Source organism: Mustela lutreola, chromosome 5 (genome assembly GCF_030435805.1).
Source record: "Mustela lutreola isolate mMusLut2 chromosome 5, mMusLut2.pri, whole genome shotgun sequence".
Classification (NCBI taxonomy): domain Eukaryota; kingdom Metazoa; phylum Chordata; class Mammalia; order Carnivora; family Mustelidae; genus Mustela; species Mustela lutreola.
The window spans coordinates 60963238-60989583 of record NC_081294.1 but is presented as its reverse complement, the minus strand read 5'-3'; the positions used below and the strand labels follow the sequence as shown (position 1 = coordinate 60989583).

Sequence of the window (26346 nt, the reverse complement as noted above, 5' to 3'; positions counted from 1 at the left end):
GACAGAGGTTCTGAGGTAGGGCAGCAGCAGGAGACAGACATCCTGCAGGCCGGTCATGGCAGGGAAAAAGGAGGTGACACCGACTGACTGACTGACTGATTCCAGTGTGATTCCCTAGCTGGGCCTCCCAGTGTGTGACCCAGGGCCTCACTTTGATGGCCTTTGGTTTGAAGCGTAGGAAACAGCAGGGAAAGACACAGAGAGGCGGCCAAAAAACCAGACAGAGACGCAGTGCAAAGAGAGACACAGGAGACAGGAACCGAAGGAGGAAGCCCAAGAGAACAAAGCTGGAGAAGGGGGGGTTCTTTCCCCACCTCAAGCTTCAGCCTCAACCCCCCCACCCCTGCAGGAGCAGTGTGGGAGCCAAAACCCCCCCAGGCCCTGGGTGAGATGACCAGCAGCTGTCAGGCCTCTATGGTTCCAGGGCTGACTGCGCCCCTGGCCACTCTCCAGGTGTCCTCCAGCAAGGAAGTGTCCTTGCCACCAAAGGCACCAGAAGGTCAATGCAAATCAGTCCTCCCTTCCTCCCTCTGAAGGTGGACCAGGTGGGGAGGAGGGGGTGGGGAGAAGGAACACTTTCTGGAGATGTTTCCACATCACTCTACACACACACACACACACACACAGGCTTTCTCCCAAAGTCCCCTTCTCCTAATGTCCCCGAAGGAGGTTTTTTGCAAGCCACGTGGGCTTGCTGGAAAGGAAGAGGGAAAAAAATCAATGGGATTGATCAGGAGCTATATTTAATCCTAGCCATAGCTCTAGTGTTGCCATTTTAGCTGCAGAGTCAGCGAGGTGTGGGTGACCACTCCTCACTGGGGACAGAAGTTATGGGACATGAGCTCAAAGGGCAGGGGTTTTAATGCCTCTCCCCAGCTGCAAGAGCCCTGGGGGAAGCCAGGTCTGCTGCTCTCTGTATCCCACATTGCATGATGCAGAGCTGGCAGGTTGGAAGGATGGAAGGAGAGGGCAAGAGAGGAGAGAGAGGAGACAGGGAGCACTGATCTGCCAAGCATCTACTGTGTGCCCGAGCTCTGTGCGGCACCTGCCCCAGGGGGAGCACTCCCAGACACACACAGGGCTCATCCACGCAACCACTGGCTCAAGCACACATTGAGCCCCTGCTGGTAGCCAGCTCTGTGCCTGGAGATACAGCAGTGAACAAAACAAACAGAAGCCCTCTACCCTCAAAAAGTTTGAACTGTAACAGGGGAGACAGGGAGCAACTACATGATGGTAAATGCTAGGAAGAACAAACTGCCCACGAGGAGACAGAGACGGGAAGCCTCTGACAAGGAGACCATTGAACAGAAGAAGCCTGAGCGAAGTGAGGGAGCCAGCCAGGAGGCTGTCTGGGAGAACGGCATCCTAGGGCTGAGGGAACAGCAAACACGAAGGTCCTTGGCCAGGGGCACGCCTGGCCTGTTGGCTGGTTGGGTGGGACTGTGGAGCCGAGTGGACAAGGAAGGGGCAGCGAGGCGAAGCTGGAGTGGTCATCAAGAACCAGGCCATTCCGGACTGGTCCAAGGACTGAGATTTAACCCTAAGAGAGACAAGCCCCTTAGAGATTGGAGTGACACCGTCTCACATTTTGGACTGCTATACGGACTCCGGGCATCCGACTCGGAGAGTAGGGGGTCCCTGTGGCGTCAGCCACACCAGCCCTTGCTCCTTGTAGAAACACGGCCCTCCAGCAGGCCCTCCATTCTGGCCTGAGGAAAATGGGACCAGAGGACTCCCCCAACTCTTGTCATCTGCTCAGCCAAAGCCCTGGACACCCCCCACACCGCCCTGCGTGAGCCACACAGGGCAGTCCCCGATGACGCTGGGAGCTGCCCCATAGTTATTTTATGCCTTCCCCCAGCATAAGTGTGGACCTGCTTTCTGCCAAGACTTGTATGGGACATAGCGACATGCGGAAGGGTCACTGCTTTCAAGGAGCTCATGTTCTCAGTGCAGGAAGGTACAGGCCCATGCTGGGACGGGCTGACCACTCCTAACCCCACACAGCTGTATCACAGCTGGACTCACAGACGAATCCACGCCTGAGCTCTCAAAGAAGCCAAGGAGTGCTAACTCCACACCCCGCCCCCAGCCCCCATGAATGGGGAGAAAGGCCAGGCTCAGGGACGGAGTGAGAAGGCCCCAAGGTCATGACTGGAAGTTGGAGAACTAGACTCTTCCTACTCAGAGTCAGCCCCCTGAGATGGAGCAGGGTCTCTGGCCCCGGAGCAGCCTGGGGGCTGGAACCAGGTGTGTCTCACACCGTAGCCCCAGGACTCAATAATTCTATGCCGAGTGAGTGAGGGACTCCAGCTCAAACTGAGAAATCATCAGACCACCCCCAGCAAGAAGGTCCAAAGACCCTGCCTCCTCGGGCCCGACAGCAGCTAAGGCAAGCAGACCTGCGGCTTGGAATCACACTAAAGATGCCTCTTAGGCCTGCAACTGACATGCCAGGGCCCCATGATATGAGAGAGACCTGGCCCCTTCTGGAAGCCCCAGGAACCAGCTCCTGAGAGGGGAACCTCTACCAGAGCCCATGAACACCCATACAACAGTAATGAGTTCAAGTAGTTATTCTTCATCTTTTTTTGCTTTAATAATCACACATAATCTTTGAGTGTAAGAGATGCTCTCATTTCTATTACCCCATTTCAAAGAAGAGCAAAGAGGATCAGAAAGGCTAACTCAGATCCCAGATCTCCAGCCCACAAGTGGTGGATCTGGGTTCAAATCTTGTTCTACTCCGGAGTCTACAGTCTCATCCCCTCAAAGATCAACTTCCTGGCTGACACAGCCCCTCCAGTGGCTGTTCTGGGCACAGTCAGTCCTGGGAGCCTGGCCCTACTACAAAACATTGGATTTGGGGGGTTTTTGTGTCTTTTTTTTTTTTTTTTTTTGTAAAGTAGAAAATCCTTTTTTCTTTCAAATGACAACAGGAAAGAATATCTAATCATACTGCTTATAAAAGCAGAACTGCCCCCACACCACCATTCCTACTGCCAGGGTCCCTCCCCACTCCTCTGAGCACTGACTCAGTGCCCCCCCAACCACTTCCTCCACCCCCTCCCCACCCCCTGTCCTCCTCCTCTGAAACTCCACCTGTGTCACTGGCAGCCCAGCCTCCCGCAGCCAGAAGGAACTGGTGCCGCCACACCCCCCGGCTCAGGTGTGTCAGTCTCAGAGGCAGGTAGAGCAGGCCTTTCTCATCCTCACGTGGCAGAGGAAGAAACTAAGCCCAGAGCCAGACACCCTTGCCCCAAGCTCCACGGGCTGCTTAGTAGCAGAGCGGCAGCCAAAAGGCAGGTGTCCTGCCTCTTGGGGCTGTTTCTGCAACAGGGCCACTACCTACATGACAGAGGTGGCCAGGGCCAAGGGCAGGAAGGGGAGGGCCTGATGTAACCATGCTGGCGGGGCAGGGGGCCCTACCTGGAGCCACGGCCCGCCAGCAGTCCCTGTTCCTAAACCTTCAGCTTTCTGAGCTAGCACACTTGTCCCTCCAGTGCCCCGCCCACCCTTAGCATCCTAGGGCGCTCTGGGAAAGCTTTCAGGAGTCCTGGGGAGATCCTCAGGCTGTGGGAGCCCGGCTGACATCTCTGCAGATCTCACTGAAGACCGCTCACAGATGTAAAGCTATAAAGCAGACCAAGAGCTTCTGGGCCAGGCCCCAGACTAAAGTGGGCCTGAGCCTGTGCCTGCCCGGAGTCCAACACCTTAGGATGCCACTGAATCTGAGATTCCAGGTGTCTGTCAGGATTCCAGATTCCAGGTGTTCCTGGGGCCCCTGTTTATACTTGGTGTTTGCTGCTGTTCCCAGACTACATTACAAATGCCTATGACTGCGAGCCTCAGACCGCACCATTCTTTCAGTCCCACAGAGTCCTGAGAAGGAGAGACTGTCCTGGGATGGGGGTGGGGGGGTGGGGTGTTCCTGGCCTGACGGGAGACTACTGGCTGCCCATCCCCCACAGGCAGGGCGGGCCCCTACCACAGCCCCATCCTCCAGGCTGGCCTGGCCACATAAATCACCCTCCCAATAATATTTGTATTGATTATCTAGATTGGAAGCCTCAATTGGCTCCATTGTCTCACTTCCTCTCCCAGGGCTCACAGATGGGGTCCCTTTGCCTCATCTGCGTTTCTAATGCGACACTTAAATGAAGCAGCCTCAGCAAAGCCCCACACTACCCGGGCTCTGGGGGGGAGAAGCGGGGGTGGGTTGGAGGAGTGATAAACATATTCCTTGAGAGAGAATGATTCAGTCTGGGGCTTGTGGGGCTGGAGAAGCCAAAATGGGCTAGTTTCCGGATGTGCCCAGTGTGGCCCGTCAGCACTGTCTGGGCATGGGTGAGAAGTGCAGAGCTCAGGTCCCACCCCAGACCCACCAAATGAACATCAGCACCTAACCAGATCCCTTGGTGACTCCCAGGCATGTTAATGTTCAGGAAGCACTGCGGTCGTCCAAGCCTAGTATGGTACAGAAGGGAAACTGAGGCCCAGAGGAGGCAAAGGTCCTGCCTGATGTCACACAGCATGCGAGATCCCCTGAGTCTCTGTCTGGCTCAGGCAGAGGAAATGAGACGCAAGTAACTTCTGGAGTGAGGGGTGGCCATTTCTGGGCTCCTCTCCCTCCCGAACTCCTACCTCCTGTCTCAGGACATGGACAGATGGTTCAGACCAGCATCTGACCCCCCTGTACTCTCCCAGCCTGGAGGGGCCGGTGAGAGCTCCAGGGACTCCCCAGGAGGGCACCTCCCTCCCGCCCCGGCTAGCCAGCTGCCCCTTCCCTGGCAGCAACTGGACAGCAGATCCCAGGGAAAAGCACCACCTGGGTCTGCCCAGCACAGCGGGGAGCACGGAGAGACGGAGGCCCCAGAGAGGCGGCCAGCAGAGGACCTGGGAGAGGTGGGGAGGAGGGACCAGAAAGCTGTGATCCGAGGGAGGGAGGCAGGGAGGACAGAGATTGTGGGGAGGGGGAGACAGAGAGGTGGACAGACACAAAGAGGGGAAGGGATGAGTCCCAGGGAGGAGGGGAGAAGGACTGAGAGAGAGTGGTCAGGAGAAATGCAGCAGCAGCAAGATGGAGAAAGGAAGAAGGGGAAAGAGGGAGGGAGCGGACGGAGGCAGTAAAGAGTGATGGCACAGGGAGAAGGGAGGCAGCTGGCCCGGAGACGAGGAGCCCAGGCTGGCCCAGCCCTGCCCGGCCTGGCCTGCCCCAGCCCCCAGTGACGGTGCAGCTGCCACACTTGGGCCCTACCATGAGGTCAGTCCTGCCCTGGGGCAGAGGGAAAATAAATGGTGTCCAAGATAAAAGGTCCAAGAAATTATTTGTCTTGTTGTCATGTCTTGACTGCAACGAGCAGGGGCCGGCGGGCAAGTGGGGCATCAACCCCGAACAGGCTAGGCTGGCAGGACCACAACGCACACCCGGGACCCGAGCCCCAGCCCCACACCTCGGGCCTCCTGCAGCCCCAGCTCCCCCCGCCCAAGGCCGGGGGAGGGGCGGTTTGGCTGGGACACCTCTCAGAACCTGGCCTCAGGAGGCAAGAACCCATGGGACAGAGTTCCCCGAATCCTCTCGAAGTTCTGGGAAGGTGCAGTCCTATGTGTTTCTCTCACTGTTAAGGGTTTTATGAGCTGGGCGCGTGGGGTGGCAAGGGATTCAGGGTGTCTCATTCTTCCCAGCCCCCTTGCAGCATGAGGTGAGGAATGGTTCCCTAAATCCCAGAGGAGGGCTGGACAGTTTCAGGGTCAAGGGCAGGTCAAAGGGACCACAGCCCAAGGTGCTAGGAGTACCGTTCCTCACAGGTGTACAAGCTCAAGCTTGCAGAGCATATACCCGAGCTCCCACCCACGTGCACCCAGCACCGCCAGCAGCATCCAGAAAGCACTGCGCAGAGGCTCCTACCTCTCTAAGCGCCTGAACCCAGGGCTGGTGAAGCAAGGCCATGGGGAGCTGCTACCGGCTTTGGGCCATGCCAGGGAAGCCGCCGATACCCATGACCACTGGCCTTCCCCAGCAAAGCAGTGAGTGCTCCCTCCAAGGCTCTCCAGGAGACACACCACACCTGCAGTTTGCAGACAAGGAAGCCAAGGGCCAGAAAGGCTGTGCCAGGTGCCAAGTTACACAGCCAGGACAGGGCAGACCTGGGATTTGAACCTGCGGGCTGGGTGAGGGAAGAGGGGGCTGGTACCTACCATACTTGTCCCCGTCCTCTCCGCGGGCACTGATCCTGCGGCCCAGGACCTGGATGTGCTTCCCACTGGTCCGGCTGTACAGCTGGTACAGCCGCAGCTGCTTTCGGCTCACATCGTCCCGGGCCCGCGTCTGGTTCTCCACGTGGATGCGGAAGTCCACGTTCTCCTCGGCCACCAGCACCTGGCCAGGGAGAGCGGCATCAGTGGTCTACCGGGGAAGGACCAGGGGCCCTGCATGCAGCAGCCGCGTTCACACAAGATGGCCAAGGCCTGCTCCTTGTTGGCCCTGGGTCCAGCATAGATCCACACCTGCTCTATGACCATCCCATTGCACAGATGAGGCAACAAGGCTCAGGGAGGGGAAGCATGTCGCGTGAGGTGGCCTAGCCAAGAAGTGGCAAAGCTAAGAAGCAGGGCTCGGTCTACTGACAGCAAAGCTTGCTACCTTTCCACCAGAGCCCCGAATTAAAGCAAGAAGTCTGGAGCCGAGTTTTCTCCTGTGACCCTGAGCACACAGACACCTTCTCAGTGAAAGAGTAGGGCAGAGTCCCTACCCTGATTACAGACCAGGGTGGTCATGAGGATCAAGTGAGTAGGTGGGGAGTACAGGATCAAAATCAGTCTGAAGATGGGAGACGGATGGGGGGTGGCGCATAGAGCTGCTGTTTGGGTGCACAACAGGGAAGGACAGAGGCCTGGCTAGTCACCCTGGGAAGGAGCGGGCCAGAATCCACTGTCACTCGTCCCTAGGAGTCGATGCTGGGGGGCCTCCTCGGCATGACCAGGGAATCCTCATGCTCACCCACCCTCAGCTGGCATTTGCCCACATTCCTGGCCTCTCTTGGGTGGGGGAGGGACTTCACTTTGCATCTCCCACCAAAACTCCCCTATCCTCAGAGGTTTAGTTTGTGTCTGACCACATCCTCCAGGAAGCTGCCCCTGGCTATGTCAACATATATCTCTCAGTCTCCCATCCTGAACATGACCTCTCACCTGGACAACTTGCAGCCACCTCCTCACCAGCCTTCTGTTCCCACTCGTCTGGCTTCCACCAAACCCAGTCACCTTGAGTAATGCTCCCTCTCCCTCCACACTCTCTGGGGCTTCCCATCACATTTAGACAAACGTCCCCACCCCCGCCTCAAGGTCTTCAGGATGAGCCCCCTCTTCAGCCTTTACAACTCTTCACCCCTGCTTATACTGGCTGCCTTTCTATGCCACTGAGCATTCCAAACACAAAACACACACCCGCCTCAGGGCCTTTGCACTTGTTCTTCCCTTGGCTTCAGTGGTCTTTCCCAGATTTCTACATTCTGGCTCCTTTACTTCATTAGGATCTCTGCTCAATGTCGCATCCTTGAGACTGGCCTTCTTCGGCTGTTTTTCTGAAGCAGCTCTACTTCTGCCCTTCTCCATCTCTCTGTCATGCTGTTTTTTTCCTTCTAACATTGACCAACCTGACATAACATTTACTTATCTGGCTTTTGTCTGTCTCCCCCCAACATTATATTGGCAGTACCATGAAAGCTGGGGCTGTCTCCTTGTTTGCTGCTATCACCCCAGCATGTAGCATAGAAGAAACGCAAACATTTCTTGAATGCATGAATGAATGAACAAATGAACATTGGAAAGATGTCAAGTCCTGTCATTCCATTTACTATTAAATTAGGTTTTCCTAGGCCCTACTAAATGGATGCCTGTTCCATCCCATCTTCACCATAAAGCTGAACAATTCTCGAAGCCCAGACAGTGTTCTTGGTTTGTTCTGTGTGCCCATGAGGTCCAACATGATGCTGGGCAGGAAGGACCCCACCGACTCAGACTGTCACAGAGCTCTTGGGACCAGGGCTGCCCAAGCATCTGTCTCACCTATCATTCGTGAGCTCCGGAGGGCAGGGACCGTGTTCTCCTCATTGCCACAGCCCATGCCCAGTGCAGGGTCTCTGTCCTCAAGCTGACATGCACGTGTCCCCTGTTGCTAGCCTGGGCCTCCCAGGCACTCCAGCTGGATCACATTATTGATCCTCCACTATCATCCTCAGGGTGGAACTATTATCCCACATTGCAGATGACAAAGCTGAGGTCTCAAAGCTAAATTGACAAGGTCCCAGAACAAGCCACGGCAGAATCAGCCCCAGTGATGGCTCCAAAGCCCCTCTTCCAGCCCCATTTTGCTGGGCCTTGCTTGCTGCACCTGCACAATCAGGAGGGGGTCCCAGAGTCAGAACCCAGGGTGTGCCTTTTCCTCATTAAGGTTCCCAAGGCAAGTTACCAACCCCTCTGGACTTCAGCTTCCCTAGAAAATGAGAGGGGTGATGATGGCACCATCCCCATGGGCTTCTTCACAGACGAAACACAGAAAGTCTTAGAACAGTGCCCAGCACAGAGCGAGTACTCAGGAGGCGTAACTAAGAGAGCACATGGGGGCCCTCTCAGAGGTGAGGCCCCGCAGACAGAGCCTGTCTGGAAATACAAGCAGATCACACTCCCGTCCCTGCAGAAGGGTCACCTCTGCACACAGTCACAGGCCGGGAAGACGTTATCACCTCTGATGCTGCACCATCGGAGGGCTTATCCCCTCTGCTTAACAGACGCAGAAACCCAGGCTCAGAAAAGTTAAGTCGGTTGCCTTGAGCCACACAGCCAGAGGTGTGGGGCCTGGCGGCTGGCCCACCAAGAGTGCACAGCCTTCAATATTCTCAATGGCCAGCCCCTGTCACCAATTCACAACCAGAGTCTGACACCTGGGACCCACCTCTTCTCATATCCAGATGCTCGGGGAGGGAAGAACTCCATACCCCATGAGGTTCACACCTGGTGGGCACATGTCCTGAAAAACCCCCATCTATGGCCCTAGACCTCCCTCAGAATGACTTCCTGAGGGAGACTCGCCTTTTCCCCTCCCCCCAAGGGCGGGTCTCCGGCCTCCTTCCCTGTCCTCCAACTCTCCTCCTGCTCACAGGAGACCTTATCGACCCGAGGTCAAACCAATCTCCTTACCCTGGATCCCCAAGGGGAGCTGCCCTGCCCCAGAAGCCAGCCTCCCATTAACGATTTTCTCCCTGGCCCACTGGACAGAGGCAGTGCGGGTGACCCAGGGTCAGCAGGGGCTATCCGGTGGCCCTTCCCCAGGATGTGGAGGGAACAATCCATCTTGCCCAGCTTCCACCATTTAAGCCACATTCTGTGGTCACATCCTTCCCAAGGGAGGTAGCAGGGGTGGCCTCTGACACATAAACAGAGTCCCTCCTTCTGAAAAGGCAGAGACCCCTGGGCTTCCTGGGCAAGACCTCTAGGGAGCCACGGGCCTTTGCACAGGTCAGGCCCTCTGCACAGGGCATCCTGCCCCCTGTGCCCTGCTGACACCTGCCCTCAGGTACCTTCTTCCGAAGCCCTTTCCTGCCCTACCTCCCCCCCACGCCAGCTGGGTTAGGATCACTGGACATTACTATAATGGCTTATCAGCCCCAAACTGCAGCTTGTCCAGCTCATCCTGGGGCCTCCGGTTCTAGCCTCAGGAAGTGTCCGACGAATGCTTGCTAAATGACTGTGGCTAGGATGAGAGAAACCTGCAGGCCAAAATCAGCCCCAGCACTTACTACCCAGACGAGCAGAGAGCCCCACAGAGCGATGGCAATGGGGCGTTTGAAAGCTCTCAGTTGCTGAGCTTCCCTCTGTTCCTTCTGCTCTGCTAAGAAGCTCCCTAGACGTGCTACTTCCTTAGCCGCTCCAGGAGGTGGGTGTCCGTCGGAGCTCACTGAATAGGCTGGACCTGTGAGGCACTTCTCCAGGGCTACAGAGCTGGAACTTGAGCAAGTGGGGCTCTAGCGTCTGCCTCGGGAACATTCTCTCCCTCCTGCTTTCCTGCTCACTGAGGGGGGCCTGTCTTCCAGGCCCTCCTAGAAGAGCCGATGCTGCTGTCCACGGGCTCAGCCCCCTCCAGGGGCACAGTCACCTGGGGTGCTAAGAAGCTGCAGTGGGGAAAAAATGAGACTATGCGGCTCTCACAAGGTGATCAGGTGGGCACAGCCAGGACGTGTCCTTGAGCAGATGAAGACATCTTTGTGACTCTGCCTTCCCTCCACTCCAGCTTTTCTTTTGGGTCAAAGCAGCTTTCCTCACAGCAGGATGGCCCATAGTGGGGTCCCCCTACAGCTTAAGACCCCCCCATTACCCTCTTCCCTACCAGCCCCTTCCCTGCCCTGAGAGCTTGGGCTGTGGTGGAAATATTCACTCCTCAATCCAGGAATGGCACAGAGGCAGCAATGGCCTGACAGATTCAAATCTTTCCCAAGGTGCGTCAAGGTCCCAGGCCCTGGCACAGACAAGGGGTCCAGTGGGACAGAGCCCCCCACCTTTGGCCTGGCCTGCAGTCTCCCGCTGTGGGCACAGCTCTCTAACGCTCAGAATGACTGCCCACTCAGCCTGGCTCCCCCCTACCCACAGAACAGTGCCCACTCGGGGTCCTGTACCATCTGGCTTCTCCTACCTTCTGAGCCTCTGCCCTTAGGCACCTTGGGGGGAACCCTACATGGGGTGGAAAGAGATTGGGGCTATCTCAATGCCCGCCCCCAGGCGTCAACCCAGGTCCCCTCCTACTGGGGTATCATCAGCCACCCCTGCTCTGTCTGGCTGTAGATTTCAGTTTCCCTGACACAATCCTGCTCTGAAGAAATGTTTGGGGGCTCCTAGTTCTTTCTGGGCCACACCGCCACCTTCCCCATCAGGCTTCATTTCAGCACACACACCACACACGTTCAAGATGACCAGCACTGACTGACCTCTGGGGGTCGTCTGGCTCCAGCCCAAATATTTGATTTCTCTAACCCTTGGTTTTCTCACTGACAGAATGGGGACTGCATATCATATTTATCTCAGAAAAAAGATGGTATTAGGAACAACAGCCACAGTTATTTTCTTTTTCCTTTCTCTTGTGTTTTGTTTTCTGAACGGCCACTGCTTATTGTGTGTAAGACCTGCTTTAGGTCAACTGCCTCATGTAATTCCCAGAGTGGCCCCATGAGTTGGTTTGAGTATAGTCCCCATTCTACAGACGAGGAAACTGCTGAGGCTTGGAGACGGGGCCTCGTGCATTCAAAGTCACACGCTAGTGAGCAAAGGAATCAAGATTCAAATCCCCGTCAGCCTAGAGCGCAAGCTTTCCAGCACTTCAGCCTTGCCTGCCTGCGTTCTCCCCTCTCTCAAGCCCCTCCCTTCCCTCAGTTCAGGATGGCAACTTCGTTCTGGCCACAAGCCACAGTTGGGGCAGGGACTGGAGCAGGAATTAAACATGAAAGGGCTGAAGGCCTTGAGCTCACTCCCCCTAACTCCAGAGGAGGATGGGGTCACACTGCCCCCTCCCGCCCAGGTCCCCAGCCTTGAGGCCTCCTATAATCCATGCCCCTGTCTCCAGGCAGCCTGCCCAGAAAGGGAGGGTCTCCTCAGTCCCCGGAGGGGCAGCCCACAGACTTCCGGCCACATTCCACCACCGCCTGCCTCCTTCTCCAGCACCAGTGTAGCCAGCCCTGCCAAGGGCTTTCAGAGCTTCTCCAAATTCTCAACTCACCCCTTTAGGAGTGGTCGCTGGTAGAGTCAGCCCCACTCTCCACTCCAAAATGCAGCTCCTCAAACTCTTCCTAGAAAGCAGGTCTGGACTCGGGCCCAGGAGTTGCTGCCCGCCCCAGTGCACTGGGGATTATTATCTGAGAGGGTGAGACCCACACTGGCTCCCACTTGCTGGCCACTTTCTTTGCGCCAGGTCTGAGCTAAGCACATGGCAGACATGGTCTCTGTTCTCCTCACACAACCTGGGCAGGTCAGGATGATTGCCAACCCTATGACAAAGGGAGACACAGAGAGGCCAAACGGCTTACCCACGATATTGTACACAAAGCAACAGAGCCAAGATCTGAACCCATCTCTGGCTCTAGAGCCCATAAATTTCCCCCAGCTGGCATCTGTGGACAGAAAGGAAAGGGGGAAGGCCAAGCCCACCCCTGGATGTGAGTTTGGCTCAGATTCACATTCCCCTTCACCCGTCATCCCCAGGCTTCTCCCCTCTCTCCTGTCATCGTCCCCACACCCAACCCAGCCAGAACAGTGACGTTGCAAAGGGCCCTTCCCCACCCCCAAGCCTGTCCATTAAGCTCCCAGGGCTATCAATGTATTGATTGGCAGGGCTGAGGCATCAGCATGGGAGGGAGGTGCTGCCACCCAAGGGGCTGACTAGAAGCCCCTCTCCCCACACATCAGCCTTCTCTGTACAGATTGTCAATACGGGTACCCCTGGCAGTCAAGCCTGAAGCCAGCTTGGGGAAGGAGGCAGGACCCCTAAAGACTCAAGCTCCCTTCTTTTCCCCTTCCTGCCAATCCCTTCTTCAAATCCCTTAATGCACGAGAGTGGAGAGTGGTCCAGCATGCCTACAATATCAGAAATGAGCCCTTTATTCCAGCACTCAATGCCTATGATTGGCCTTTCACATCACCCTTATTCCTAAACTTGATGTTCTAACTGGCTCAGAGTCCCCTGAGCACAATGGGCTGTTCCCTGCTTCCATGTAGAGATGTGCCATTGCCTGCAATGGCTTTTCCATACACACACTCACACACATTCATACACACGCACATTGCATGCATGCACACTCACATATACACACAAACATGCACATGGATATGCACACACACATACACGCAGGTTCACAGTGTCCTCGCCCAACTTGTTCCTAATCTGAGATTCAAATGGGGCATCTTCCCTGGTCAGATCTTCCAGCCCCCCGTTGGGTTTCATGGCCCTTCTCCTAAGTACCCATGGCACCCTGAGCCCCTGTCCCCCTGCACAGATCCCTCAGATTTCTCTCAGGTTCCCAAGGGCTGGGATAGGTCCTGAGCTCCCTCGGCCCACGGCTGGTGCCAGAAGGGGCCTGAATGCAGGTGCCTGGCCCCAAATCACTGACTCAACACTCAGCCTGCTCACCAGGTCTGTGCCAGATGCTGTGGGGCCCTCGGGATGGGTCCAGCCTCCCCTGACTTCCAGGAATCATGAGCTGGTAGACAAACAGGCCTCCAGACACACCAAAGTCAAATGCCTAACTGAAGCTCACATTTACTTAACACTTATAATGATCCAAGTGCTGTGCCAAGTACTTCCCCTGGGGTAGCCACAATTCACCCCAACAGCAACCCCAAGAGGGAGGTTCTACCCTAAATCCCATATGAAAAATGAGCCACAGAGAAGCCAAGCAATTTGCTCAGTCTTAAGACTATGAAGTGGCCCAGGCAGGGTGTGATCTAGTGGGCTGGACCCCAAGCCTGAGCTCCTGTGCATTCCCGTGAGCCCCATGGAAAACACTGGGTCATGTGACAGTGACAGAGTACAAAGGGGTTCCAAGGCAGAGGTAGAATGGGGGGTGGAGCAAATAAAGCTGCCCAAAGTGTCAGTCATCTCTTCACAGGAAACATTTTGAGGGAAAAGCTGAATGGATGCCTTCTTGGCATCCCCTCCAAAACCCAGTCCAAGGCCACCCATGCAGCAAGTGTCCCATGAATGTTTGCTGATGGCTAATGAGGAGTAGCATCATAACTGAGCACCTACTGCATACTTGGCCCAAGACATGGCTTTGATTACACCCTCCAACACACCTGGGAGTGGTACTATCATCCCTATTGCCCATGTGACGAGGAGGCAGAGAATCAGAGAAGTTAAGAATCTTGCCCAAGGCCACACCGCCTAGGAGGGGGTGCAGTGAGGCTCAGGTGCAGACTTAAGTCCAAGGGCTGGGCTCTCAACCTAGACAAGAGGAGCCCTGAGGTCACTGATGCAAGGAGTATATCCTTCCCAGCCTTGCTCAGTACCCTGCAGAACAGTACGCACCTGACACACACACGGAGCAGGGAAATGACCCAATAGCTACTGTCACTTGGATACTGCCAGAGTGCCAGCCACTGTGCCAGCCAACCTGTGTGCATTATCTCAACTCCCACAGTGACTCTTAAGTAGCAGGTCCCGTTCATCGCCCCACTTTAGAGGTGGGAAAAGCCAAAAACTGCAAAGGGTTGACATTAAGAAATTTGCCCAGCAGCACAGACACGGTTCTAACCTAGGTCCCTCCTACACCAAAGCCCATGCATTCAAGCTCCACAGAAGTCATCTAGCTCACCTCACTAATACCCAGTTGTGTAAACTGAGGCCCAGAGAGGGAGGTCACCCCATGAGCCCGTGAAAAAGCCAGGACTGATCCCAGGGGTCCTGAGAGTGTTTCTGCTCAGTGGCCCACAGGAGGCTTGTCCTCGGCCCCATCTTTGGCACAGGAGTATTTTAAGTGACCCATGAGCATTGTGTCATTTAGATATGAGAGCAATAATCCCCAAACCTCTCCCAGCCCTTACCGGCAACCTGATTAAAGCCTGAGGGGCCAATCTACCCACTGATGTTCCAGAACAAGTCCCCATCTTCAGGCACAAAGTGGAGATGACAGGTTTCAGCCCCTCTGAGGTGTGACAGCTTTCCCCAAGTTCGGGGCAGCCTGCCAAGGCCCTTGGCACTGCCCTATCCCTGAGTGTTTGGCCAGAGTCCTTGTGAGTGGTCAGCAACATGACCCAGCAAAAAAATGGGGCACACAAAGGTGGAAGAGAGCTGCTGCCCCCAGAAAGGGACCCACCCACATCTCCTTTGTTGTTGTCACCAGGAGGTGACAGGGCCCTGGGGAAGGGGAGCTTGCCACACTGACATGGGCATCGGGGCAAGGGAGGCTTCCCCAAACAAGAGACCCAGGGGCTGGTGTGCTGACCCTTGCTCTCCACCTTTACGGAGCAGGGATCATTCTGTTGGTAGTTTTCTTTCCATTTTGCACATGCAGAAGCTGAGACCAGAGAGGTTAAGTAACTTGCTCAAGGTCATACAGCAAAGGTAAGTCAGGACGACCACTGGAACAATGCTGGGACTTGCCAGAACCCTCATACAGAACCCTCATACTGCTGTTTCATAAACCTAGGGCCTGGAGCCGGGTGACCCAGAGTCGAGGCCAGCTCTGCCTCTCTTGTGCTGTGTGGCCAGAGGCCGGTTATGTCATGCCTCTGAGCCTCACTTTCTTTTCTGCAGAATTCCCTCATCGTAGGCTGGTTGTGAGCCTGAGTCGAGGAAGTGCCTCCCTGCTCCATGGCAAGGACACTGTGCCTGGCCGTGGCTCTAAGTGTCACTGTCCGCCTGATGGGTCTGCGCCCTGATTTCCCACACCTACACGTCTCCTGCTAGAAAACCACGTCAGAGCCAGAAGGTCCTGCTGAGACTAGGAAGTCTCCTCCCTGTCACCTTCCATCTCCCTTTGGGGGCCCAATGTGACCTCAGAGCTATCCCACGCCTGCTGACACTGGCAGAGACAACCACAAGATATTTAAACAATCTACCTCCTTATCTCAGAGGGGGTGATGCTACTGGGCTACAGGAATGCTGGCAGAGTGTCCCCTCCCCCTCCCTGCTGGGAATGATGCTGGGAGGGGAGTACAGAATGCCCCAGGCCCTACCCTCCTAAACACCCACCTATGGCTCTGGGATCCTTTCAGACCAGAACATTCTACGAAAACCAGGGCCTGCAGACTCCAAATCTCTGTCAGAGACACCTATCTGGGTTCTGATCATCTGTACCGTGGAGACCCTACCGGCGAGAATCCAAGGGAAAGATCTCACTGAGAACCCCTAGCGCGCCCCTTGGAACTCCCATTGCCCCCCACCCCTGGTATTCTTTCTGAAGAAGTCTGTCTGGTGTCATGGAAAGAATACAAGACCTTGAATCCAGAGTCTTGAGTCTTAGCATTGGCCTTGAACAAATCCCTTCTCCACTCCGTGCCTCAGTCTCTCCAATGGTGAAGTAGGAATATTACCCCACCTACTTCAGGAGGAAAAATGACAGGAAGAAGGAAACAAGCTTCTGGATTCAAGAGCCTTGGAATCTTGCTTGGTTGGACAGAACAGGATATGCCTGCCCCACTGTACTTCTCAGGAGGCAGGATCACAGCCCACCCCTTAGAATGGGAGCATCTTGAGGCCAGGGACTGACTGACTTGTTCTCAGATCCAGCAAAAAGCAGAGTTTTGAACAAATACCTGACTGGACATGGATGGATGATGTCACCGCCCTAAGAAGCTAAAAGTGCTACTCAACAGGACAGTCCCCCATCCTCCTCATGTCCCAAAGGACTGTGTCTCTGGCTTTCCTATTCTAGCCAGCTAGAAGAAGGGTTCTAAACCTCCCAGAGGAAGTCAGGTATAGGGGGTGGTCAGGTCCTGAGGGGGTGTGGAAGGAAACTTCAAAACTTGAACACACCGGGCGGTGAGAGAGGAATGGTGCTGTGGGAGTGACAGCGGGTGGGTGGCGGAAGCCCCCCTTCCCTGGCCCGCCTCAAGCCTGGCCTGTCTGGGGAAGGCCAGGACCTAGCCGAGCCTGGCGGTAGGAACAATGTCAGGCAGGTGCCGGCCAAGCTGCGTGAAAGGCCCAGTCCGGTGTCATTGTCAGCGCTCAGCCAAGTGCAGAAAAGCAATTTACTGGTCACGCCGCCTGCTCCCCTCGGAAATTTTTAAAATTCTTCCGATTTGAGCTATCTGCGGTGTCCCAAGTGGTGTGGAGAAGGGATTTTATTAAATTCCCAGCTTCCTGCTTCCTGGGGTGGCCAGCAGGGGCTGGGGTGGGGGCAGGGCTCACCCCATGGGGGGCTGCCGGGGAAGGCAGTGTCTGGCTGGCATTGACTGTTGTGTTCTCTCGAAAATGTGTCTGGAGGTGGGGGCCCATTCTGGGCCTGATGGCTGATGGATGGGGAGAAAGGAAGAGCCCAGAAACTCTATGGCTAAGACTGGAGCAGTCCCCCAAACCAGGGAGGTGCAGATGGGAAGGGCATAGATATATCCATTTCCCAGCAGAACAACTCCTAGCAGAACAATGTATGCTCCTGGGTGGATGAGACTCTCCAAACCTTCTTCCGTACCTGTCATGTATCGCTTCAGCCTCAAGTCCGCCCACTCACAAAGGATGAGCTCAGACTCACAGAGGTCTACAGCTGAGGAAAGATGAGGCTGGGGCTCAGGCCCCGACCACCAGGCTGCAAAACTCTGAGCCCTTCCCACCACACAAGGAGGCCTCTCCCAGCCCCTTCTCACCAAGGGAGCACCTGCCCCCCTCTCTAAGTGTACCCCGCCAGGGAAGTAGCTTCTCTCCCCTCTGCCTGCCCAATGCCGGCCTCAGCAGGGAGCAGGCTTCACACTCCCAGCCAGGAACACTTGAAGCCCACCCCCCACTCCTCATCTCTACCTCTAATGGCCACTATACCTTTGTTCTTAGACCATGAATGGGGACATGAGCTTGCCCTCTCTTTATCTTTTAGGAATCGTAGATGCTTTTGAAAATCTGTGGGGACCTGAGAGCCCTCTCCAAAACATGGGCACATTTGGGCACCATTTTGATGCGACATATCAGGGGTCTGCCTCCTCCAGAAGCCCATCCTTAGAGATTCTATGGGCGCTTGGACCATGGGTTAAATTCATCAGTCTAATGGCAGTTCGGATGGGGAAAGTCTGAAAAGAAAGGAAGAGGTGAGAGAAGGGGGAGAGGAGGCTCCATCACCTGTTTGAAGTCCTAACCTAGATGGACCACCCAGCTCTTTCCTGAGAGGCTGGCTCTAGCTGTAGGCCAGGAGGTGGAGGTGGGATGCAGAGTCCAGGTTCCCTCCCTTGTGCTTCCCTGGAGAACACAAAGACGACACAGCAACCCCTCCTGGGCCTGCTCTAAGGACAGAGAGGCAGCAGGCAGCAGGAGTGCACAGATCTCTCTCTACCCCCGTGGCCACTGCAGCATTCCCCCATCCCCAGGTGCAACATGCAGGAGAAGAGCTCTCACCCAAGGCAGACAAGCAGATCCCCTGGAATGACCCTGGGGCCTGCCCTCTGCTTGGGGACTCAGCTGCAAATCAGGCAGGTCATGCCTGGCACTGGCCTCTCTCTTTGACACCAGCCATTCCCACCCCTGCCCCCGCCACCACAGGGTCACATCTGCTTTGGCAAACAGCCAGTTTTAAGTTACTGACTCCAGTTATATTGATTCAAGGAGTCACTGGGGACCTCAGCCTTCCCAGGCTGGGGGAAAGAACCCATCAGTCCGTCTATCCGTCCAGCCAGCCAGCCAGCCAGCCAGCCAGCCAGCCATCCTCACAGCCCCCAGCCCCAACTAGCTTCCCCCAGCCCAATGTCCATCCTGATGGTAAGGATCCTCTCGCAGGAGTGCAAGGGGAGGTAAGCAGACCCACCACCACACCAAGCACTGAAAGAGGCTACTGGGTCTCAAAAGCACTTAACACACACACCATTCCTTATGCCATAAAGCTGGGAGAGCCACCATTTTCCCTGTTCAAATTTCTTCTGGGGCACCTCTGGAACCCAAAAGGCTAAAACCTAAGCATCCTCTCTAACCCTGTGAGGACACCTGCCTTCAACCCAGAGGGGGAAGGGGCAGATAATCTCTTTTGGCCCCAGTCCAGCTCCTCCTAAGGCCCCTTCCTTGCAGCTCTAGGTGGGTGGGGGGCTAGGGCAGCTGGCACTTCCTATTCCCCTTTCCTTTGCCCTCCCCCCCCCAACCATGCTGAGGCAGCCCTGGTCTGGTTCTAATCGGGGCTGAAGTCGCTCCCTCTTTCCCTCTTCTCTTTCTCTGCCCCCCCCCCTTTCCTTCATTTCCACGGCTTTGGAAGCCGGAGCGTTCCAACTGTCTGCGTGCCAAGACCTTCCCGAGTCTGAAAGCTGCTGAAGTAACAGATCAGATTTTAGCAAGTGCTTTCCAGGCTGAGAGCCAAGCCCTCTTCTGATTCACAGAGAGCGAGCGAGCGGGGAGCAAAGCGAGGAACCAGCCCAGGGCTGCACCACCTTGGGCGAGGGTGTGCGGAGCGTGGCCCATTCCGGAGCGGCTTCAAGGGCAATGGCCTTGCAGCCTGAGCGCCCGTCTCTGCTACCTTTCACCGAGTCTCTCCTAGACCTGTCTCTCTCCCTCCCTCCCTCTCTCTCTCTCTCCTCCCTGCAAACGCCTTTGAAACCACAGAGTAATTTACAACTGAAGCTTTCTCCCTGGACTCAAAATCCATTCGGCTCAAAGGAGCCTTTTTGTTTGGAAGAGCGAGCGGAGATATTAAGGGACGGTTGGCAGAAAAAATCCCCAGGTCCCAACTCCTCCCCGGTTGTGGGCAGGGGGCTTGGAGCGGGGCACACTGCAGCGGCTGAGTCCGCTGGCTCCGGGGATGTCCTCCCAGCCGAGGCTAACTGGGGCCGCGCCAGTCTGAGCCCTGCAGCAGAGCCCCTTGCCCTTGGCTGGTCCCCCGCCGGCACTGGGCGCGCGCGGAGCCGCCCTTTGGCGCCCTGGGAACAGGTGCACTGGGCTCGGCGCCCAGTAGGGGTGGGGCACAAGGAGGGGGCGCGGCCCAGGGGAGGGGGTTCGGCCTGTACCGCGAGGTAGGGGCAGGGGGAGGTCAGAGTCAGGATCCTACGTACCTGTACCTGGAAGCACAGCAGTAGGAAGTGTAAACACCTGCGGGAGAGAGATGGAGAGGTGGTCAGTGGGACTTGAGGGAGGGGGGCGCGCGGACAGACAGACGGATACGCAGTCGGAAAGTCAGACGAACGGCTGGGCGGGCGACAGAGTCACAGGCACACGGACAGACGGCCAGGCAGGGTAGGCAGCCCCGCGCGCGGGCGCTTACAGGCAAGTGCAGGCGGAGGGCGCTGAATACATCGCTGGGCGGGGGGGAGGCGGCGGCTCCTAGCCCAGCCTGCACATGTCCGCTTCGCGCGGCCGGGACCAGGCGCCTCCGCCGCCGCCGCCGCCGCCGCCGCCGCTGCTGCTGCTGCTCTCTCCTCGCCGGCTGCTGCTGCTGCAGACTCTGCTGCTCCGGGGCGCTCCGCGGCGCGCCCTGCGGCATCAGCGCCCCGCGCGGCTCCTCCCGAGCGCTGCGCCCTCCGGGCTGGCGCGGGGGCTACGGGGTGGCCGCCGCTGTGCAGGAGGCGCCCGACTGGTGCGGGGAAGCTTGCTCACTGCTGGCCGGCCGTCCGTCCGGGCATCCACGGGAGGCTGGCTGCTCGGTTCACTCCGGGGGCAGCATGCGCGGCGGGGCTGGAAGCTGGGACGCTATCTCCGGCCGGGGCGCGGGGCTGTGCGGAGCCAGAGGTCAGCGCTCCAGGGCCGGGGCGCGCGGCTGCAGCAGGAACGCGTCACGGCCGCACCGTCTGGGCGCCCGCCGGCTCATGTCTCCTCCTCCGTGTCTCTCCGGCCGTACGCATCGCCGCCTCCCACCACTGGCGGCGGCCGGGGCGTTTTCTACGCGCGGGCGGCGAGGGGGCGGGGGGCCGGGGGCGGGCCCGGGCCCGAGTCGGCACAATGAGGATGCGGGGCCCGGGGGCTCCCCCCTCGGGGCGCGGCCGGACGGGCGCTCAGCTCGGCTGGGTGCGCCTCGCCCACATCAAAGGCGGCCCAGCCTGCTTGCCTGCCTGTCGCGGCCTCTCCACCGCCTCCTCCTCCTCCTCCTGGCGGCTCCGGGTTGGAGGGAGGTGCTCTGACTCTCGGAGACGGGACCGGCAGCTCCGAAAGGGCAGAGCCCGCGAGGCTGGAGCTGGTGAGCGCTGGAAGCCGTCGGAGCTCTGCGCCCAGGCGCAATGACCCGCGCCGCGGCGGCGCAAATACTGCCCGTATTGGGAAGGCGGCAGTCCCCAAGAAGGCAGTTAGGTGAGGAGCGTCCTCACTCACCCACATTCGCTACTAGCACTCACTCACACCCACTAGCGCTTGAGTGGGGAGCCGGGAGGGGGCGGGTCAGGCCCAGCCCCCGGGGCGGCTCCGTTTAAGGGGGTTCGCTTTCGTCCTCTGGGTGAGTGTGCGCAGGACCGTGGCGTGTCCCAGATGCCCTCTCGGACGGCTAGCACTCTGAGACCCCGTCTGATCTCTCCGTCCTTGCCGCTGCGGGGGAGGGGGTCTCCAGGACTTCTCTCCCCCTCACCTCCCTCCGGAGCTCTCGGGTCTGTTCTCAGGGATCCCAGCTGGGCTCTGGTCGGCGAGCCAGCTTTGGAAACGCGCGGCTGCCACCTTGCGGCCCCGAGGCGTCGCTGCAACCCCTGCCCGGGAGGGCTAACGGGGAGCTACCAGCAGGACTCTGGTCAGCGACCACTCCAGGTCGTCCTCGGGCCACCTGGCTGAGACTTGTTTCCGTTTGCATTTAGTTCCTTTAACCACGACTCCAATAAGGATAGCTCTTCTCCCCGCCTCTCCCCGCTTCAGAGGCAACACTCCCAACTTCAAAATGTAGGTGTTGTCACATGCAACTGCTTCCTCTCTAGAACTGCCGACAGTCAGGCTGTCCTTTGGCCCTGATGCTAAGGGAGAGGTCATAGTGGGAAACAAACTCAAAAAGCAAAATTCAGGAATCCATACTATTCGGCTAAAAACCTGGTGTCGCTGGCAGTGGTTGATAACCCCACTGTACTAGAGCATAAACTGGGGTAGCTGCTGTCAAACAGGAAAGGACTCTTCCGTGTACCAGCCCTCTGTGCAAGCTCTTAAGTTCCCATTCCCTTGAGGCTCTGAAACAGGTTGTCTCTGTTTCAGCATTAGACACAAGAGCAGAAAACCTTTTGAAAACTAAGTGCTGGGTGACAGGGAAGCCTCCTGTGGAGGGCTGAGCTGAACAGACATTCTCATTGCCAGGATTGGTCTTGCTTATCATACCATTATTACTTTCTATTACTCTTCTATCACCCAAATAAAGACGGACCAAAAAAGTCCAGTCAAGAGAATAGTTCTGAGTAAGAGCATGAACTCAAGAGTCAGAAATCCTTGATTTGCATATCGCCTCCAACATTTACTTATAAATTCCAACAAGTAACAGTCTGAGACTGCTTCCTCATCTACAAACCACAGCTAAGAACAGTAACAACTCAAGAGTTGTTTCCAGTTACTGAATGAGGTCATTCAGAGTCTGGCACATAAGAAAAGCTCCAAAGGTTTTAGCCATTATTAATAATTATAATTAGGTTTCTCAGATTTTCACTTTCTTTATGACTTCATGAAGTAGGGAGGCAGTATCATTCTCAACTTACAGTTGAAGAGGCATCCAACCAGGATGTCTTTTGACTCCCGCTCGTCATTTAACCACATTTTTTACCACTTACATCTCTAATCTAGTTTTCACATATCTACTTACTATATACATGATTTTCATATGAAGTTCTCCTATATTAACTTGACACATTCATATTAACTTAATATGTAGCACTAATTTGGTAGTCACTTCTCATCAATTCATCCAATCACTATTTATTGACCCTACTGTCAGGCCATGGGTGAAGACAGACAACTTCCTCTTCTAAAAAAAGCCACTTCACTTTTACGGAAAATGAGAAGTAATGGAAATCAAGAGAAATTCTAGCTTATCGGTGCTTTGAAGAAAACCAATGGGACAGAGAAATCTTCTTAGTAATACTTAGGCTAAGCTCCAGGGGTGAGGAGAGCTAGCCATGCAAAGGAATATTCCAAGCAAGACATCAAGTGCCTACAAGAAAAAAGCTAGGTAACAGGCATGATTAGCCAGGGGTGAATGGCAGAAGTTCAGGGTAAAAATAAGCAAATGCTTGATCCTACCTCATAGGTTCTCAGAGGCCAACAGGTAGCCAGTATCTTTTTAAAGGCACTATTTTATGTACAATTTTTAAGTCCATCTGTTTCAAGTGTGCTCAGAGTTTAACACAGATCTATGTATGAACACCCAAGGCATCCTCCCCATACCCACTGCTGGTCCCAAATTAACATCTGTTGGCATTAGATGCTACTACAACATAAACTGAACCCTGTATTATGTGCTACTTTGTGGCCAGCTTCTTCTGTTCACTATGTTTTTGAGAGTCACCCTCACTGTTGCTTTTATCAGTTTATTACCAAGTAGTACTCAACAGCATGGATATACTAATTTGTTTGGCAATCAGTGTCAAAGGCTTTGAAACTCATGGTCAAAATGAATTTGCTTTTCAAAAGCGTATCACAGATGCTAAAGTAAGGAATGAATTGGAAGGGTCCAACTGTGGCAGTTGGGAGGCCAAGGCTATGACCACCACTCTAGGCAAGTGTAGCTTGGGATGGATGACTGTGTGCTACATCCAATTCCCAGTTGTCAGCTAGTAACTTACAATTTTCTGAGTAGATTCTCATCTGTTAACCCCCTTTTCTTATGCGGAACTGAAAATCTTAAAGAGAGTTGAAAATGTATATTGGCTGCTAGTGCAATAGGATGTATACTCCACAGGGCAGTTAACTTTTTTTGCTTTCTGACTGAACACCGTATGTAGTTAAATGTTTTAGATTTCTCCTATCCTTTTGAAGTGTGAAAGTAATATACACCACAGCAACCTGATTATTTTCCACTTTTCTCCAACTTAGACTCACAAAATTCAGGGAGTTTGTAGAATACAAGTATTTTGGATACAGAAAAATAGAACCTCCAACCTAAGAACATAGAACAGCCTCAAGCCTTCAATAGTAGACCCTTAGCACACACGAGGCTCTAAAAATTTTCTCAGAACCAGCTCTTAGAACTTTCACAGCATTAAACAGGACCTCTACTGCCAAATGCATGAGTCAGGGAGCAACTGGCTCTGGCAAGAACTGGCTGGAAGATAGCCTTAGACTTTCTGAAATAACATTAACCCTTTATTAACTATACTGGAATTTTAAAAAATTAAAACAAAAACAAACTGTAACCTTTTATTTCCAGAGCCCAGACTACTACCTTTTATTCAGCAGCTCCATGTGTGGTGACCCTCAACTTTTCTTGGAGCATTTCCAATAAAAGCCCCACACCCTAGACTATCTCCCTCATTTATGCTACTGGTTGTCAAGACCACCTAGAAGCTTCTACAGCTTTGTGACACTATAAACCTCATACTATTATTACTTGCATAAGCCCATTTAGACAGTCTGATCTGTTCTCCCCAAATGGCATTATTTTGTTCTGTGGTTGAAACTGAAGGCAACACAACCTTACATGACCAAGGTATCAAGTGAAGAGAAGCCTCCCTCAGTTACCCAAGTTACGTCACTGCCCTCTAAATGCTCTGACAACTCCATTACTTTTACAAAGGGTCTGATCTGATCATCCATAAAGTGAAGCTAATGATCACCACCCACCCAGACTGTTCATAACTGTCATTCTTTATTTTACAAGATTTTGAGAGCAAGCAAGCATGAGCAGGAGGAGGGGCAGGAAAGGGAGGAGACTCCCCGCTGAGTAGGGAGCCCCATGCAAGTCTCCATCCCAGAACCCTGAGACCATGACCCAAGCTGAAAGTCAGACACAACCAACTGAGCCACACAGGTGCCCCTGCCATTCTTTACAAGAAATGGATCATTCCAGGTCCGAGAAAGAAAATGAAGAACTTGGAAAATGTTCTCACTAGAAAGCAAGACACTATCTGACTACTGAGAGACTGTGATGGTAGGAACAAGCTCAAATGGAACTCCCAACAGCCAAAAATGATCTAAGAGCAAAATACCAATATATAAAAAAAATCTGAATCCAGGATACTTAACTAAAACTACTTTCAGAGGTTGCTTTGATGAAAGAACATCAATCCATCATTCTGAAAATTAGTAAAGAACATCCAAATACTTGTTTTTTAAGTCAGGTACAGAGGCAATACAAGTGGGGGTTTTTCAAGAAAATGCCTGCAAATTGTGAACAGTATTGCTAAAGAACTAAGCCATTAAATATTTGTATCTTGGAGACTGGCTTAAGAAAGGGAAATAATAGTTATTCCATCAAGAAATGCTGTGAATTGTGTAAAACTGATGATTCAACAGACCTGTACTCCTGAAGCAAATAATATATGTTTAAAAAGTTAAAAACAACCAGGTTTACCTACTACAAATTCCCCAAATTAAGGAAAATAAACCAGGTTTCTCTTACAGGTCCCTCTACTACTTTAAATCAAGATTTGGGGTGCCTGAGTGGCTGTTGTGGCTGCTTCTTGATTTCAGTTCAGGTCATGTGATCTGAAGATCTTAGGACCAAGCCCCTTTTTTCAAACTGCTCAGTGGGGATTCTAGATTCTTTCCCTCTGCCCCTTCCCACCACCCTCTCTCCCCTTCTCTCTAAAATAAATCTTTAAAAAGAAAATTAGTACTAGGAGCACACTTAGGGTAGCTTGGTCAGTTAAGTGTCTGCCACTGGCTTGCGTCATGATCCCAAAGTCATGGGATCAAGTCCCACATTGGGCTCCTTGCTCAGCTGGGAGCCTAGTTCTTCCTCTGCCTGCAGTGTCCCCTTCTTGTACACTCACTCTAACAAAAAGAAAAAAAATTTAAGTTTTACTTGTTAGGGAGAGACAGAGCCTATGTAGGACTTGATCCCAGGACCTTGGGATCATGACCCTGAGCCAATGGCAAACACTTAACCAACTAAGCCACCCAGGTGTCCCATAAATTTAAAAAAAAAAAAAAAAAAGCACTACCGACAAAGGGAAAGAATTGCTTTTTTCCTAATTAGTCTTAGAAAACTAAAAATGCTTTAAAAATCTTTAGCTTTCCCTAAGTACCTTAATTGTATTTGTTTTTTAGTAATTAAACCAATATTGATCTAAATATGGCCAATCTCACTTAACAGTATGTATTGCACAAGTGTTTTTTAAAGGAAGAATTTCCAGTCACAAGCCTAAGAGTTCAATTTTCAGATTAACATATTTTGTTGGCTGAAGTCCAGTACCAAGCACTATTAAGTGACTTCGGAGGCACAAGAAAATCTGCCCTACCTAGAATCGTTTACAAAGATGGATCTGATCGGCTTTATTTAATGTGCAAAAAACGACCACCAGCAAGGCCAACAGCTTTTTGGGGAGAAGTCCTTTTGGTCTTCCTGATACATTAGGTACCCATCAGCTAAACCCAAGGGTTAACTCCTACACAAAGCAACTCCAAACAGTTCAGACCTACATTTTGGTTAAGACATTATATTCCAAGTATACATCTACTTCTGAACATTTTAAGTAACTAATTACATAATATAGTCCTACATCATCACATACTGTCATGCGAAACACTATCTGGGGAAGGAATGACTCAACTTTAATGTATTTAGTTCTTGGTAG

The 26346-nt window shown here is 54.0% G+C and overlaps 1 protein-coding gene across 1 annotated transcript in view; it reads right to left on the bottom strand.

The window, feature by feature from the left end:
* Positions 1–20980, bottom strand: part of FGF18 (fibroblast growth factor 18) — a 33572-nt gene extending 12592 nt beyond the window's left edge. Inside the window, exons 1-3 of the mRNA XM_059174298.1 lie at positions 19926–20980; positions 19717–19753; positions 6202–6382 (exon numbers count right to left, since the gene is read on the bottom strand). Of these exons, the coding sequence (XP_059030281.1) occupies positions 6202–6382; positions 19717–19753; positions 19926–19957 (250 nt within the window). The 5' untranslated portion in view covers positions 19958–20980. The remainder of the gene's footprint in view (positions 1–6201; positions 6383–19716; positions 19754–19925) is intronic.
* Positions 20981–26346: the final 5366 nt, after the last annotated feature.